The sequence below is a fragment of the Schistocerca cancellata genome, chromosome 6 (assembly GCF_023864275.1).
Source record: "Schistocerca cancellata isolate TAMUIC-IGC-003103 chromosome 6, iqSchCanc2.1, whole genome shotgun sequence".
Lineage (NCBI taxonomy): Eukaryota > Metazoa > Arthropoda > Insecta > Orthoptera > Acrididae > Schistocerca > Schistocerca cancellata.
This window is the reverse complement of record NC_064631.1, coordinates 400,885,143-400,903,333: the sequence shown is the minus strand read 5'-3', so window position 1 is coordinate 400,903,333 and position 18,191 is coordinate 400,885,143. Positions and strand designations below refer to the sequence as shown.

The 18,191-nt window shown below is 39.0% G+C and overlaps 1 protein-coding gene across 2 annotated transcripts; it reads left to right on the top strand.

Annotated features, from left to right (window-relative positions):
- The first annotated feature begins 158 nt into the window (after positions 1–158).
- On the top strand, positions 159–5,084 carry LOC126190734 (60S ribosomal protein L35). Of its 2 annotated transcripts, none has more exons than XM_049931223.1 (4): positions 159–227; positions 443–579; positions 4,736–4,817; positions 4,895–5,084. In XM_049931223.1, the coding sequence occupies exons 1-4, from the start codon at positions 225–227 to the stop codon at positions 5,042–5,044; spliced, it is 372 nt and encodes a 123-aa protein (XP_049787180.1). In that variant the 5' UTR covers positions 159–224; the 3' UTR covers positions 5,045–5,084. The 2 variants fall into 2 exon arrangements, with proteins under 2 accessions (XP_049787180.1, XP_049787181.1); XM_049931224.1 differs by having other exon boundaries at positions 201–329.
- Positions 5,085–18,191: the final 13,107 nt, after the last annotated feature.

Here is an 18,191-nt window from a genome sequence, read left to right as displayed (position 1 = left end):
TTTATCACCAGCTGGATGAATCATTGGTGATTGCTGTCTTTCAGAAATATAATTCTTATATTATGAACTTATTTTAGATGAAACTACAATAATGTTTTTTAAAAACATAAATTTATGATAAAAATTTCTCGGAATTTTGTTGTGCAATATTGGTACCAAATGTTTCAGAGCATCTCTGATATAAGAAATATCGCTGCTTCGCTCAGGTTCTCAACGCAGCGAAAATGGTGAGTACACATGTGTTCTTGAATGTTTCTGTATCCGATCAATCCGCAGCCTGAGTTACGATAAATTCATTGTGAAACTTTGCATAGAATATTAACGAAATGGTAGTATAATATTGTTATACTCGTTTGTTAGAATTTACAGTAGCAGTTACAGATGTGTAGATTACCATGTAAATGTACACGTTATTTCAAATTCTTTCTTTTTGTTGGTATAGGGGAAAGTTAAGTGTTCAGAACTTCGTACGAAAGACAAGAAGGAGCTGCTGAAGCAGCTCGATGAGCTGAAAACAGAACTCACGAATCTTCGAGTTGCGAAGGTTACTGGTGGGGCGGCGTCGAAATTGTCCAAAATGTATGTATGGTCGAAAGTATTTAGAATCTTTGTCGTTCTGTTAACCAAGTTAGTTTTTTCCCCATTGTCACAGGAATACAGCCCTAAAGGATCCGACTCACTGTGTTGAATTGTTAAGATGTAAATGGTGCATGGTTGTACTGTTTGTATACCAAATAAGTTGATACAGAGGAACTTTCATCTGTCAGTAATAACATAATGGCTAATATAATGTTGTAGTCTTGCTAGAAAACCTGAGCAAAATTTGATTAGTGATGAGCCGGGGGTATAAGTGCATGATTCTGGGTTTGCTAATATGTTGTGTGTGAAATTGTAATGTACCATACAATGTAAATTGTCTTGCTGCTACTAAACCTCAGAAACTTTTACCATTCAATGGAACAAGCCTGCTGAAAATATTTAATGCATTAAAGGCAGGAAAAGAATTGGCAGCATCAGTACTGCTGTATTGCCAATTATTGTATTTAAAGTGGCTAAGCTTCTTAGACTGATGACCATAGATGTTAAGTCCCATAGTGCTCAGAGCCAGAGCTAAGCTGCTTAATGCATTCACATGCTGTGAGAAGAAGTTAGGATATGACTATAAGATAAAATGCATTGCTATACATGGTGTGGTGTGCCATCAGAGTGTAGGGGATGGTTTGTTAGAATCCCTACAGTGCTGTCCTGTAGAGTAACACTGTATTGCCAGAAAATGTAATGCAGGAAGACCTGCAGAAGTTACCTTAATTCACAAAAAAAACTGCTTGAAACCATCACAGCTGTTAAATGTTCAGGGATATGTTCGTGGAGCAAGTTTACATGTATGGAACTTACAAGGAAATGAGTTGTAGTTTCTGGGGTAGGAATGTTGAGCATGGATTACAGTGTTTAGGTTAATTACACAATGCCCGCTTGCATTTTTTATAGTTATACATGCATAATGTGCATGAAAATACTCTTTATATTTGTCTTACATTTTTTCTTCATGTATCTTGTAGTTGGCAACAAAGTGCATTAAACGTGTTGTGAACTTGGCCTTTAGGTGTAACATAGTCTGTTTCCACAACTGCTTCATATTCATTGGCTTCACCCAATTTTCCACTCGACCTAGAGTTCGAGATATGCTTCAAATAAGCATGTCACCAAATTTAAAGGGGAACTAATTATACTACATTCTAACCTAGTAATAGGCTAGTTCAGGCCCCTATCAGTGTAGTAGTCCTAAATGATATACATCAAGAAATATTTTGTAAGAGCAGGGATATGACTCCCGTTGGTTTTTTTAAATTAATGCAAACATCTTATAGTAGCAAGCATTTGGTTCCTTTTGGGTGGAAGGATTAATGAGAACTTAAAAATAATTGGAGGTAGGAGCCTGAATATTATTTTGGGTCAACTGAAGCATCTGATCCTACCCATCGGCTTTGACCCATGACATAAGGCTGTAATGGTGTGTGACGTCACGACGGCGCAGAATTTAGTTTGTGAGAGTGACGTGTTTGTAGGTGTCGTTTTGATGTGATCGGTGGTGCTCTCTGGTGATGTGTTAAGTGATATTTGTGGTTTAGTTTGCGAGTGTGGCGTCGTGTGAATTTTGGTAAATTGCTTTTTTTTATGTCTTTGGTAGGTATGGATATGACTGACAGGGTCAACAGTTTTCGGTTGTTGGCTATGATGGGGGACAGTGCATTGTCTCTAGTAAAATTTCTTCAACTATCTGGATTTTTGGATGAAGTCGTGAAGAAATGAGGCTTGCTTAAAGTTCCGGCGTCTCAGAGCAGGGACGGCTGTATGTGGAGATGTCGTAAGGATAACAGGTCATGGGAAGTGTTTGATCCCAATGTGTGGCTGTGAATATTGGTATTGGGAGATGTTTTTGAGCTATATAGCTCAAGGGAAGTGTTAGGTCTTAATCTATGGGATCAGGAGCTGCTGTTGAGCTATATAGCTCAAGGGAAGTGTCCGATTCCAGATGATATTGTGTTTAGTGGTATTTGGGGAGTTTTGTGATGTCGTTTTTGTCATTTTGCGTGGTTTTGTATGGGGGTGGGTGTCTAAATTTGTTTATATTTAGTTTGTCTCCACCCAAAAAACCCCTATTTCCTGCACTTGTCCCGTTAGTGTCATTAGGCTTTTTGTGGAACGTGTGTGTGTGTGTGTGTGTGTGTGTGTGTGTGTGTGTGTATGTGTGTGTGTGTTTGTTTTTTGATATATTTTCGCCTTCATAATGTGTACATAACGACTTTATATGCACCATATTTGAATCTTGGTTTATAGCCGTTTCCGCCATATTTGTGAAGTCATGGGTCAAAGCAGACGGGCCGGATCGGACGCTTCCGTATTTACATTATTTTGTCCATTCACAAGGGAATGTGGTATAATATTTTTAGTTTTTTAAGTCGTTGGAGTGGATCAATGTTTATTAATATATCATATGTGTGACTACACCGGTCCACTAACTCAATGTGCCTCGGCACACGTATGTTATATATTGCTCACAGTGAAGGATGACTTAGATACTCGAGGCTTTTTGGAAATTGCTATTGGATCTGCCTGATATGAATTGTTGGTTGCGTAATTTGTACAACCTTCTAGTAATGAGCCCAAGAACAGGGTATGTATTGTCAGGGCGAGCAGTACATTAGAATTAAAATTTTGTTACTCCTTACTGTCAAAGTAGTAGTAACAAGTGTATGGAAAACAGGTACAGCAAGGCTTATTTACGAACATCTGCTCTTTGTGTATGTTCACACATACTTGTGCTTTAAAGTGTGTGGTGACATGTAATTATGGCTATTATAAACATGAAAATTTTAAGCATTTTAGTATATTTTTAGGATAGTTTGAAAAGGAATTTGGGGAGTAAGCTGTGAAGGGAATAAAGTAGAAATTTGCGAAGAGAGTAAAGTTCAGGTGGAACAAATAAAAACTTGGGTTTGCTGATTGCAAAAATCCTTTTGCGTACTGAAGTTTGAGCAGTCGTACAGTTTGAAAGATGAATTGCAGCAAAATAAAATGAGGGTAACAGAAATAGTTCATTTCAATCGGGCAGTAAAAATGTAGAATAGTGCCATTTGCGCACTTCTGTGTTCCGTGCAGGAATGTTGTCAGTGCTTGCTGTGAGGTATAATGGGAACTGCCAATTTGTGTGGGGGAGAGGGGATGAGGCAATGATTTATTTTTATTTTTTTTTTTTTAAAGAATAGTTAGAAGGAAAACCCACAGAGTTGTCAGTTCTTGATGACCATGCTGCCTTCTAATTATTGTTTGATTTGTGGATGGAAGAGATAGATTTGACCATTTAATTAGTAAATTTTGTTGCAGCAGCCTCATAATACTTTCTATGTAGGTGACTTACAGCTCTCATGCTGTCACTTCTAGATATGGCAATGGCTATTCTGATGTGCAAGGTAAACACCCTTGAACAGAGGAAGAATGTATAAAAATTAAAAACTCCTCTCGAACAGGCTTTTTAGGTCCAATGGTACTGACTGGCTGCCATATCATCCTCAGCCCGTAAGTGTCACTGGATGCGGATATGGAGGATTATGTGGTCAGAGCACTGCTCTCCTGACTGTATGACAATTTCCGAGACGGGGGCCGCTACTTCTCAATCAATTAGCTCCTCAGTTTACCTCACAAGGACTGAGTGCACCTTGCGTGTCAACAGTGCTTGGCAGGTTGGATGGTCACTCATCCAAATGCTAGCCCAGCCAGATAACACTTAACTTTGGTGATCTGATGGGAACCAGTGTTACCACTGCAGCAAGGCCGTTGGTGAGGAAGAATGTATGCAGATATCAATATAATTACTGCTTTGTTTCTTGCATCATTTATGAAAGTGCTCACATGATTGTGGCAGTTGCTTTCTCCTTGTTACTTAAAACTCTGTATTTTTGTAGCTACTTTCCCTTTCATATTCTCATCGCTTTACTGAGTTTGTTGTGCTAATGCTTTTTATGATCATAAGGCACCACTGGTTTTAGAAGAATTAGCAGTGTTATGTTTATGGTTTTTAAGTATGTGATTGTTTTGGTTTGGAAGGTACTGAATTTTTTAATGCCTGCCAGTGACATGGCCTTTTTTTGTGTAAAAAGGTGGTATTGTGAAATTGTAATCTTATATCTTTGTATTCTTAGCTGTTCTTAACAGTTTGGAATTTTTTTTTTTTCAGACGTGTTGTTCGCAAAGCTATTGCTAGAGTATACATTGTAATGCATCAGAAACAGAAGGAAAATTTAAGAAATTTTTTCAAGGTGAGTGACAGTGTTCATATATCTAGTATGGAAAACAGGCCATCTGGCAACAGATTAATATGTATTTTATTTTTTAGGATAAGAAATACAAGCCCCTTGATCTGAGGCCAAAGAAGACTCGTGCTATGCGCCGTGCATTAACAAAACATGAGGCAAAACTGAAGACAAGGAAAGAAATCTGGAGAAAGCGTGTGTTCCCCCCAAGGAAGTTTGCTGTAAAAGCATAATTTTTTGTACTTTACTGAATGCATTAAAAGTAAAAAGAAACTTTTTGTTGCAGTTATTCAAAATTTTTTGTTTCCTTTCGATACATTTTTGTCAATTTTCCATAAAGAATTTTCTCAACATTGTCAGCTTTACTGAAAGTGAAGGTACAATGCAATTAGAGATTTGTTTTTGCTTAGAGATTAATAGTCCCATTGAACATCTAGTGAGTACCATTACAGATTAAAGTGTACCTACAGAAGCAAGCTTGCTTCGTCACAGTGAAGTGGTAATTAGGTCAGAGAGGTCAGATGAGTTATAGGAAGTCATATGATAATATTAATACTGTAGATAAGCTTGAAGGTTTTGATGTCAGTTTTTTCACAGTGGTTATCTTTTAATAAACAAAAAGGGTTTCTGGTACCATGTGATGTTAAAAGCCTCTTCTTTTTGTTCCTTTGCTACCATTATAAAATTAAAATTAGGACTTGGTTATGAATTTCTTGAAAATGTTGAGAAAAACTGAATGGCTAACATGTTTCCAACTTGGGCCTGCAAAAAGTTCAGGGGAAATTGATTATCTGTGAAACTTTTGAAGACCTAAGCATTTTAACAAATGAGATAGAGTTGGTTGAAACTGATCAGTGAACAGTTCCAATGCTACCATAGTGGAAATTGCTCAGAATACAACAAGAAGGGTTCTGTAATCTAAAAGATCTGGTGGGGTGGACACAACTTCATAACTGAGACACGGAGACTTAAAAAAGTTTTAGAGACTAGCCCCAATAATTATTTCAGGGCTCCATTTGTGATGTATTGGCTGTTTAACTTACCTTAATATCATTGGAACAATATGGTTAAGTGGATTTGTAAATTACCACACCTATAATTTCATATTATTATTATTTTAAGCCAATATTTGGAATATAAAATGTCATTCTGGGTAAAATAGCAGTGGCAAGCTTCAGTAGTAGGGTTGTTTCAAATGAAACCTCTGCAAGCAATCTAAATATTTCTGGTGTGAAGCTACAGTGCTTTTCCTTGCTGCTAATGGACACAGATCTTGCAATGGTTGCACTTTCATGATGTACTTATTTTGTTCTGGTTGAATTATTGCAGATAGGTAGTTGAGTAATGTAATGGAGTGATCAAGGATTTCTTTTAAATCTGCTTGTCTTTATGAACAATTTGGCATGTGGAATGATCCCAGGTAAAGTAACAGCATTTATAGTTCGTCCTTGTTTGCTAAGCTATTGACCTTGTCACTAATAAAGGTTGCGGAATGCCCTTTCTGCAAAGTGCTAATTTACTTGTTAGTTGGCATCTTTGTGTTGATATTAAATACTTACGTATTTACTTCTGGAAATCTGATTCAATATGCAAATTATCCCTTACAGTACTAATTGAATGCATGCAATGTACAGTCATGACAATGGATAGAGAGATTTTGAATTTCTGCGCACGCGTGCGACCACACACACACACACACACACACACACACACACACACACACACACACACACACACACACACACACACACTTGCCCATCTCGTATGTCAAGGATTTAACGCAGTAAGAAGCTACTCTGAACATATCTTAAATATACCTGGAGATCTCATCACTTATTGACGTGTAACACTTTTAATCTCTGTAGTTGCACTAGAGTAGATAAACTATGCTACTAGTCTGTAGATTATTTTAACTCAAATTCTCATGTGTGAGCTGCCTTGTTCTCATTGCAGTGGATGGCAGAAGTGTCAGTGGCTAATGTGCGAATGTTATGTGTAACTATGCTTTGTGACACTATTGTGGAAAGGAAAGTTGCTACTCACCATGTAGTGGGATGCTGAGCTGCAGACAGGCACAACAAGACGGTCACAAGTAAATTCTTTCGGCCAGGAAGGCCTTTGTCAAAATTAAACACACACATGCAAATGCACGTATCACACACACAATTTGTGAGCCTACTGGCACCTGTTATTAAATAATAGTCATTTCACAAATAAAGTCTGTTGGAAGGGGGAGTCCCTCCAAAATGAGTAAGATCCCTTAACCGTGTGTTGCTACTGTGTTAGTACTGCCATTGTTACGAGGGGTCTCACAGACTTGACCTGGACATGTCTGATTTGTTAAGGATAGGGAGCACAAAAGGGGCTTCACATTCATGTATGTTGCCTAGATGAAGTAAACAAATACATTTTGCTTTGGGTTTGAGTAAATTGTTGTCCTTTTATTACTATGTAAGCAAATTGGATAGTGATTCTAACATTTATATACTGTAAAGGACAAAAATGGTTGCCTAATGTGACTGTTGTGTGTCACAGCACACAGAATGGAACAATGAAAGCTACGAAAAACCACCTCAGGTATGAACAGATGAATAGAAAACATGTACGAAGACAATGTAAGGAGACAGAGTCTCCACAATGTGTTTTGAACGTACTGTTTCCACATGTCGTTCTACCACACCAGTCCACTACATGCAGACTTTACAAATTAAACGTGAGTGTTTTTTGAAAACACAGACTTAGAGCGTTTGTAACAAATACACTGCGTGTGCCATCTTCACACCTATAGGACTGTCCTCTTAGGCACCATACTCTGATTCACAATCCCATCGTCTTGCTGTTTGACCCCCGCCAGTGTGGTGACAGATCTTTTGAGAGGTCGGGTGATATGCATACTGTCAGCCCTGTGTAGTAATTGGCCTCCGACAAGAGCCTTCCCACCAACAAGAGCCTTTCCAAGTGATTTCAGAAGGTCTCTCCTTGGGGTCTCCCCCTGCTTGTTAGTTCTGAAGATGACGAGACTATTTATGCCTTCTGCATTCAGTAAGCAAAAGAATAAGGCCAACAGCCACCTTATAGTTCTTGCTACATCATAGGTTGTACACATGTGATCTACTAAATCTACCCCATCCTTAGTAGCCTTACACAGAGTTATCATCTCTGGCTTCATTTCTTCCCCAGTTGTTGTACCTATTTTGTTGTCATGGTGTATAGTACACATCAGAAGTAGGCATCTGTTTTTCTTTGGTATGTAAATCACTAATGTGCATGTCTTCTGATAGCCAAAGATACTTGTAAAATCATTTCTAGCTCTTGTGTTCATGAATTTTGGGGAATTTGTCTTGTTTTCCTACTGTTCCCAAAGGTGTTAATTTATAGTGTTTCTGAAGTGACCGGGCCATTTCATAGCTCGTAAACCAGTTATCCATTGTTATGTTCCTTGATGTTTTGGAAATATGATTACACTACCTTTTGACATCATCATCCTATACGGTCCATCTGGGTGCTCACCTAAATAAACTTCCAAATTTGATGTGTACACCATTCTTGCATTGGCTAGATTGAACACTTTTATTCCATATTTGCCAGGTTTGTATGGAATGTACATTCGAAAACATCGTCCTTGAAATTTGAGAAGCATTTCATCAACAGTGACATATTCTCCAAGAGAATATTGTGCTATGCAGTTTTTGGTAAGCAAACCAAATACATTTCGTATAGAAGCCAATTTATCCTCTTTTCGCCTGTCGGACCTCATTGACTTAACGTCATATCTCTGTGCTGGAAACCTGAATACCTGTAGGGTCATTGTAGAGTAGAAAAATTCCAAACCTGTTCCATCTCTGTCCCAGAGTTCTTCTAAATTAACCCTACCTAGCTTGTAGATTTGATTTTCTGTGGCAGTATCAACATACAAAAATATTTGAAAAAATGGCTTATTTTTAAAATGTGCAGGGAAATTTAAGATAGTCCTTACACTGTATTATCCTAAGCACTGTATTGCTTCTGTGTAAGTACTCTTTGTAAGCAGTAAGTGTTTACAGGAGTTACTATTTTTGAGGTCTATTTGTAATCTTGAAAACCTGACATAGGCAAAATTGGCATTCTTTAAACTGGCAACAGATGGTACACTGTAGCAGCACAAACTATGGTTGATATGATAGTGTCCTGCATGCATCTAATAATCAATCCCATCTTACAATGAATGTAGACTCACTCAACTTTAATTCCAGAAATATTGTGAAATGCGTCGTAACCATAATTGATTGTGAAACTAAAGGAGTCAGTATCACACTGCACTGACTTCTTGACGTGACTTCATGAAATTGTTGAAATGCACAAAATGAAGTCACTGTTGCCATCAGGTTTGAACCCAATCTAACTTGTAAATTTCAGCACGAATTTACTCTTAGAACCCACATACTATGTGAAGCCTGGGATAGTAGTGCCTGGTCTTAGAGGCTAACATCCTCTTCTAGATGCAGAGTCCCTAACAAAAATATTATAGAGGGGTGGTGTCAGCCAATCTCAAATGTCCACTACACATGCCCATCTGTGCCAATCAGTGATTGTGCAAGATGCAAACAGCCTCAAAGCTGAGAGGATGGGGGCCTTCCGGAAGCTTCCGCATCTGGTGTCCCACACACCATTCAAAAGACCAGGTTTTGAAAACAGTAGGAATGTGTGTTGTTGCCTTTGTAGCTCACTTCTGCTGGTCAAGTTTGAAAAAAGCCAATGAATTTCCCTTATCCCTAGTATGGAGGAAAAGTAGGAAGTAATTGCCCCCAAAGATGCCATGTTACTGTTCACATGCAAGTGGCTAAATAATAAATTGAGATATTGTATGAATTGAGGCTCCTGATCTCCATAGTCACATGAGGGAGTCAGTAAAATTTGTCCATTACAAAGGCTTTTCCATGCATCAACTTGTCAGAACAATATGGTTTATTTAAATATGAAATATAAACCTGCAAAAGTTCAAAAATTAAATTACAAAGGGTACTATCATCCACATTGTGAAAGATACACCCTGGCAACATCTACCTCCCATCCTCTTCTGTTCCACTCCTAAGTGCTGAGGGAAAGACACTCTAAGCCTTCACGTGAACCCTAATTAGTCTTCAGCTTATCTTCTTGATCCTTAAGTGAAATCTACATTTGTTGCAGTAGAATCATTTCACTCTTGCTCAAATTCTGGTTCTCTAAATTTCCTCGACAGTACCGCTCTAAAAGAATGTAGTCTTGTCTCCAGGGATTTCTATTTGAGTTCACAGAACATCTCCATAATAATTGCATGATGATCAAACCTTATAGTAACAAATCTTGGAGCATGCTTGAGAATTGCTTTGATGACTTTAACCCATTATATCCCATGATATTTTTTTTAGATTTTGATAAAATTTCGGATGCTCTACCTGCATGGGTTGATAATCACATTATGATGGTGGCCTTAAATTCATTTTTATTATTATTATATACGATGGGCAGTAAGGGGTAGAATTCCTTACACCATTTTATCACAAGTAATATGTTGATTTTTTTTGTTGTCAGTCATTACAACAACAATAATAATAAACATGTACTGTAATGTTAGTTTTATTTACATTTTAAGGTTACATTATTTATACATGGCAAATTCATATAGTAGAACCAACAAAATAACTACTGCATTACATGAATAAAGTAAGACATTGCAATAATAAAGAACAAATGACAAAAATAAGTTTATTAGACAACTTAGTCTTCTTGGCGCTGCAGATACAAAATTAAACATCCCTTTGGATGGAGTCCCACCCTGTATTTTACACAGTGTAATTTTATGCATGTACCACAATCTCCACATATTCTTTGTGTGCTCTGCTCATCAATCGTGTGTCCAGCATTATCAAATCTGTCTTGCACCTGTGACAGAAACCATGGCCTCAAACATCTTGGGTTTTCAGTGTTGGGCGAAGTCAGAACTGAAAGTATAATACAATTCCAATAAGCTTAAACTGTTATTTAGCTGCCGGTATAGGATTCACAACAGCACCACTTACGCAGAACCTGCTCATTGGCCAATACCATTTCTTTGATCTTATTAAAGTGTTAGACATCGTAGATTGCCAAAAAGATCTACACCTCCCATGTGGCGATTATATTTCTGTACAAGTGAAGGTTGTGGTATGGAAACCTTTCTTGATTCTCTGTTACACCTCAAGCCTGTACTTTCACCTAATACACCTTCATCTAATAGATTTATCTCCAGTGTCAATTGACTATTGTCATTCCATCTTACAAGTGTGATAGGATTCTCTGTATTGTGCAACAAGACTAGTACCTCATGGTGCCTGCTTTGTATCTGGCATGGGTGCCTTCTCCAAGCACTTATTTATCAGGATTCCTATGCATTTGGTTTCATTTGAAGTAAGAGATTCAAGTAGGGGCAAAGAGTTAAAGTAATTGTCGATGTACACTGTACTATTCTGAGGGATGTAGCCCACACAGAACTTTTCAACTACAGAATGTCCCAGTGGCTTATGGGGATCTCTTTGACTTTCCCCAACATATGGCTCAAATTTGGTGAGATATGTTAGAGCTAGCTAAACACCACCATTTGAAACCATAATGAATTGGTTTGTCTCTTTTAAACTGTTTCATAAAGTGGTGTCCATAATAAGGCTCCATGGCTTCATCCAAGGAGAAGTTGGACCCTAGAGGCTCTATGATGTCTTGAAATTTCTTATTTAGATGTGAAATTAATGGCTGAGCCTTATAAACTTTCTTTGTTTTCAATGATGTCATTATCATTGCCATGGAAGAATCTATAAATTTTGACAAAAGTATTTCTGGAGATAGAATTCAAAACAAGGACATTGTTTGTCAGGTCTGGTCTCCCAATACGTATGTCTATGCATGACTTAAAATATCTAGATAACAGCAAAATAGTGATATATTTGTAGCGGTCATCATGACATATTTGTATGTCGTGTCCCCCTTTGAGTAGCATGTTTCAGAGTTTCTCACATTAGAATCTCAACCAAATAAGCATCAGAAACTGTACGAAAAAGATTTATTGGAATTGAGTTTGATGTGTGGAGATGTTCTATAATATCAAGTGTAAGATCACGAGATACCCCAAATTTTTGTCAAGAGTCTAGTCTTTCTATTATTCAGGGTCTTGTTTTCGTAACTCGGGAAAGCGATCGTGATTTGGAACAGCAGGCATTTTCGCCTTGCGATTTGGAACAGCAGGGGTTTTCGCCTTAAGTGAATAAAGATGTAACATTTTCAACAAAGCCGTCAGTATTTACTGACCTTATATCTGCAATTTGTCCCAGAACCTTCTTCACTAAACAAGCAACAGTGGTGGGTTGTCCTTCTGCATCACTACCTGCATCATCTTTGTCAGTGTCCTCACCATCGTTTGGTGGAACAAGTACAAATTCAGGCACCTGACATGAATCAAATATGTCACACAGTGTCATCATCATCTTCTGTGAAGAACGGGATACTTAGAACCTCTTCTAAATCCCTCTCTTTTCCAAATTACATCTGCAAAAATATAGGACCCCTTACTGCCCACCCTATATTTCATTTGTAAAGATATAAGCCAGAACCACAACAAAGCAAACAAAGTACTCTCTTCCAATTTGTGCTTGTATATTGCATTTAGGTATTCAGATTACTAATCCATAATAATAGGTGCAAAAATTATGAACCTGAAAATTATGATTTTATTATTACCGCCTGTCCACGAGTGGCAGGAGAGTCAACAGCACTAGAACAAATGCTTCCCACCAGGAAATAAACAATCCTGATCTCCACTGATACTGTTAGTTTCAACAATGGACTTTCAAACTAATAATAAAACATGAAAGAAATATTTCAGTTGTTAAGAGCTTCTGAAAACAAATATGCCTGAGAAGAGGAAGCATATGATAAATCATACGATGGGATATATGTGGTTAATCTGCCCTGTTGTGGATCGCAACCACACTAGCATCACTCGGGGATGAGTTACTTGTTACATATGCAGTCTTTATAGAATAGCTATACTTTCCCAAAATTCTCCCAATAAAACAGTCGACCATTTGCCTTCCCTACTACCAACCCAAAATATTAGTTACATTTCGTGTCACTTTGCAGTGTTATGCCAGTATATTTACTCTATGGCCGTGTAAACCAGCACACTACTAATCCTGTATTCAAACAAAACAAGATTGTTTTTTTTTTCCCTACTCATCCACATACTAACATTTTTCTATGTTTAGAGTAAGTGCAATTCACCACCATTTCTAGAAATTTTAAACAATGGAAAATGCAGAATGGAATGTGACTATATTATGAGAAGGAAAGTTGCTACTCACCATATAGTGGAGATGCTGAGTTGCAGACAACCACAACAAAAAGATTTTCACACTTAGAGCTTTTGCCAACAGTAGACCCACATACGCAACTCACACACACGACTGCAGTCTCAGCCAACTGAAACCACACTGCAAGCAGCAGCACCAGCACCAGTGCATGATGGGAGTGGTGACTGGGTGAGGAAAGATAGTATGGCGGGCTGTGCAGTGCTGCAGGTTGGACGGTGGGCAGGGGGAGGGTGGGGAGTAGCAGAAAAGGAGAGAAATAAATAAAAAAGGACTGGGTATGATGGCTTTGTAGTGCTGGAATGGGAGCAGGGAAGGGGCTGGATGGGTGAGGACAGTGACTAACGGAGGCTGAGGCCAGGACAGTTATTGGAATGTAGGATGTATTGCAGCGAAAGTTCCCACCTGCGCAGTTTAGAAATGCTGGTGTTGGTGGGAAGGATCCGTATGGCACAGGCTGTGAAGCAGCCATTGAAATGGAGGATATCATGTTTGGCAGCGTGCTAAGCAACAGGGTTGTCCACTTGTTTCTTGGCCACAGTTTGTCGGTGGCCATTTGTGTGGCCACACAACTTGTTAGTTGTCATGCCTACCTAGAATGCAGCACAGCGCCTCGAGCTTAGCTTGTAGACCATATGAGTAGTCTGACAGGTAGCCCTGCCTTTGATGGGATAGGTGATGTTAGTGACCGGACTGGAGTAGGTGGTGGTGGAGGAGGATGCATGGGACAGGTCTTGCATCTAGGACTATTACAGGGGTATGAACCATGAAGCAAGGGACTGAGAGCAGGGGTTGTGTAAGGATGGACAAGTACATTGTGTAGGTTCAGTGGATCGTGGAATGCCACTGTGGAAGGGGTGGGGAGGATAGTGAGCAGGACATTTCTCATTTCAGGGTACAATGAGAGGTAATCAAATCCCTGGCAGAGAATGTAATTCAGTTGCTCCAGTCCTGAGTGGTTCTGAGTTATGAGGGGAATGCTCCTCTATGGCTGGATTGGGGGGGGGGGGGGCTTTGGGAGGTGGTGGGAGAGTGGAAAGATAAGCCATGGGAGATTTGTTTTTGTACAAGGTTGGGAGGATAATTACAATCAGTGAAGGCTTCAGTGACCCTTGTTACATTTCGAGAGGGACTGCTCTTCACTGCAGATGCAACAACCACGGGTGGCTAGGCTGTACAGAAGGGACTTCTTGATATGGAATGGGTGGCAGCTGTCGAAGTGGCGGTATTGCTGGTGGTTAGTAGGTTTTATATGGACGGAGGTACTGATGTAGCCATCTTCGAGGTGGAGGTCAATATCTAGGAAGGTGGCTTGTTGAGTAGGACCGGGTGAAGCAAATGAGGGAGAAGTTGTTGAGGTTCTGGAGGAATGTGGATAGGGTGTCATCACCTTTGATCCAGATAGCAATAATGTCACCAGTGAATCTGAACCAGGTGAGGGGTTTAGGATTCTGGGTGTTTAGGAAGGATTCCTCTAGATAGCCCATGAATAGGTTGGAATAGGATGGTGCCATGCAGGTGCCCATAGCCATACTCTGGATTTGTTTGTAGGTAATTCCTTCAAAGGAGAAGTAATTGTGGGTGAGGATATAGTTTGTCACGTTGATTAGGAAAGAGGCTGTTGGTTTCGAATCTGTCGGGCATTGGGAAAGGTAGTGTTCAGTTGTTCGATAGTGGTAAGGCCATGGGCAATAGGAATGTTAGTGTACAGGGAGGTGGCATCAATAGTGACAAAGCAGGGCACTGTGTGGTAAAGAACAGGAACTGTGGAGAGTCGGTGGAGGAAATGGTTGGTATGTTTTATATAGGAAGCTGAGTTCTGAGAAGTAGGTTGAAGGTGTTGGCCTACAAGAGCAGAGATTTTTTCATTGGGGCACAGTAACCGGGCACAATAGAGCATCCTGAGTGGTTAGGTTTATTGACTTAAGGAAGCATGTAGATGGTAGGAGTACGAGGAGTGGTAGGTGTGAGTAAAGAGATGGACTCGGGGGAGAGGTTTTGGAATGGGCCAAAGGATTTGAGTAGTTCTCAAGATCCTGCTGGATTACTAGAATGGGGTAACTGTGGCTAGGTTTGTAGGTGGAAGTATCTGACAGCTGGCAGAGTCCTTTCGCTAGGTAATTCTTGCGGTTCAGAACAACATCGGTGGAGCCTTCGTCTACAGGTAGGATTATAATGTTGGGATCAGTTTTTAGATGGTGGACTGTGTTTATTTCTGTGGATGTAAGGTTAGTCTGCATGTTGAGGGGTTTGGTGAATGATAGTGAGGCAAAGTTTGAGGTTAAGAAACTCTGGAAAGTTAACGGAGTTGTTTGGGGGCAGTTGGAGTGGATCACAGTTGGATGAAGGAGTGAACTGAGTTAGGCAAGGTTCAATATTGGTCTTTGGTTGAGTCTGGTTGGTAGGGTGGTGGGTGAAATAGTAGGGACCAGGAGAAGGAGAGAAGGTCTTTAACAAGTCCTGCATGATTGAATTTGGGATTGGGGCAAAAGGTGAGGTCTTTGGATTACCGTATATGGCAGGGGGAGGGGAGGGGGGGGGGTGTTAGCAGGTTTGAAGGTAGATAGTGCGAAGAAGGGGGATGTGGACCAAATCAAGATACAAAGGCAAGCAAAACGTGGAAACTTATTCTGTATACTGTATTAACAGTAAACCATCGCTATGCTGATAAGTGCTGTTCATACTTGGAGTTGAATTTGATTTATTTATTCATCCAGGGATCATCTCATGATGATATAGCATGTCATCATAATACAGTGAAAATAAATAGCTCATAATATACATAGAATTTATAAGTGTGTTTGTATGAGGCTAGGACAGATAGTCAGATGTGGCCACGCTGGAGGGACTGACTCAGCATTTGCCTGAAATGCTTTAGGAAAACAAAAATCACAATGGTCAGTCAGTGTAAATGGCTTTAACAACTGTACTGCTTCATTTGTTTAGTCCATATTTTGCAATGTTCTTTGACTTACTTACAGTTTTCACCAGATAAACACTCCCTGACACAAGTTGGTGATTCCTGGATTATGAACCTGCTGCTATGCCTCTTGCATTCTGTCCAGTCTGTTTGGAAAACTGACTATAGGCTCATAAACAAGCAACTATGCCCCATGCATGTCATTTGCTATCCTCCCCCGACACCATGATGAGATATCTTGAGCACAAGGGATGACCACATCACTATGGTGCACTATAGATTTTTGCACATGATTTTACAAGAAATTTGTGACCATGTATTTTAATGTGGCTGTTGTTTTAGTTGTCCCATTTCACTCACTATTAACCATGGCTGGGCCCTCTAATTGATCTTTGTGCAGCATGCATTACTTATGAGCAGTTCAGCTGTCTTTTTTAAACAGCTATATTTTATTATTGTTTTCATCTCCTTGGGCAATTAATTATGCAAGTTTATTCCCTGTTAGAAAATGCTGTTTCGAATTTTGTGTTCCTTGGTAAATTTGCGTCCAAACTGGCTCTCGTTCCATGATAATTTTTAGAACCACTATTAAATTGTTGCACTGTAGGAAGTACTGCAATCAGCCACAAGTTTTCTTGAAATGATTTTATCATCACATTACTAGTTTTGAGCCTGAGTCCATTGTCAGATGGTAATGTTGACTTCTTGCTAGTTGTGCACTTTTGCTGTTGTTTGCTTTGATATACTTTGGAATCATTTTTTAAGCTTGCACCTTCTGAACTTATGCACAGGATACAAATGTGAAACATGCAAGAAATCAGTGGTAACATCTGACTATGGGCTCAGGTCCGAAACAAGTAATGTTATAAATAACATTTCAAGAAAGCTTATGGCTGCAGTACTTCCTAGAGTGTAATTTACGAAAACAGCTGCGGTGTTATCCAACAAAATGGATAAAATATATGTTTTAAATTGTTTACAGGGAGGCAAACTATTGCTTCTACTTATTCTTAAGGTTCTTTTCTGCAGTTTGTGTCAATGTTTCATGCCTTTTGTCCCTGAGAAAGAATCCTTAGCTAAGAATTTAGTGTATATTGTAACAGAATGTCACCATAACTCATTAGCTGCTACAAACTGACGACAGAGAACCCTAACAGCTTAACATGGTGAGGACATTCTTTTGTCACTCTCTTTGTGTGTATTAACAGAATATTCTGTCGGTTCTTGGTAGAACAACATTATAATAATAAATGGAAAGCACCAGTTTCCTTAAACCGGTTAGCAATAAAAATAATATTGTAGAACAAAAGCAAACTGGTGCTTTTTATTTATTATCTTTGTGTGTGTTCATCCCATGTTAACTGGCAGTCAGCAGTCATTCCTAAAGCTTTATTTTCGTATTATATTATTATTATTATTATTATTATTGATTTATCATTCATGCTTGATGCGACATTCGTTTTCCCTTCTTGTGCTGAAGTGTACACTCTTCAGTTTCTTTATGTTAAATGTTTATTTAATAAGTAGTTTCAATTGGGAATGTCCTTGAGGGTTTCTTTTGCTTTGTTTAGTAGGGGTGAACCCAAAACACTATCCTAAGGAACACACACCTAACAAGTTTCTTGTCTGACAATTGTTTTAGTAAAAATTTATCATGTGCAGATGTGTAATCTGTCTTCCTTTTGCAACCAATTTTACAGGTACGACTGGGACCACTCTATTGCTATTCTTCAGGCACCTAGTGCTTCTAGCTTGTTTAGTCAAAAGCCATCGGCAAGTCTAAGAATATACCTGTAGCACAGTCATCCTTGTCGAGAGCTTCCAGTTCACATTTGTGAACTCTTGTAATGGCCATTATTGTACATTTCCTGCTTGAAAAACCATACTGTGCTTCATTCATGTAACTCATTAGTCTCTCTTTCGTGATCAGTATTTTTGAGAATGAAGACAGTCATCAAACTGGTCTGTAGTATTTAGTACTTCCTGTATTCGTTAGTAAGACCACAACTCAAGCATGCTTTGGTATCTCATTTATTATATTTATTAATGTACTTGCATGCTGTCTATGTGTATTTTTTGAACAGAGACTGCGACCTATAGGTTTAT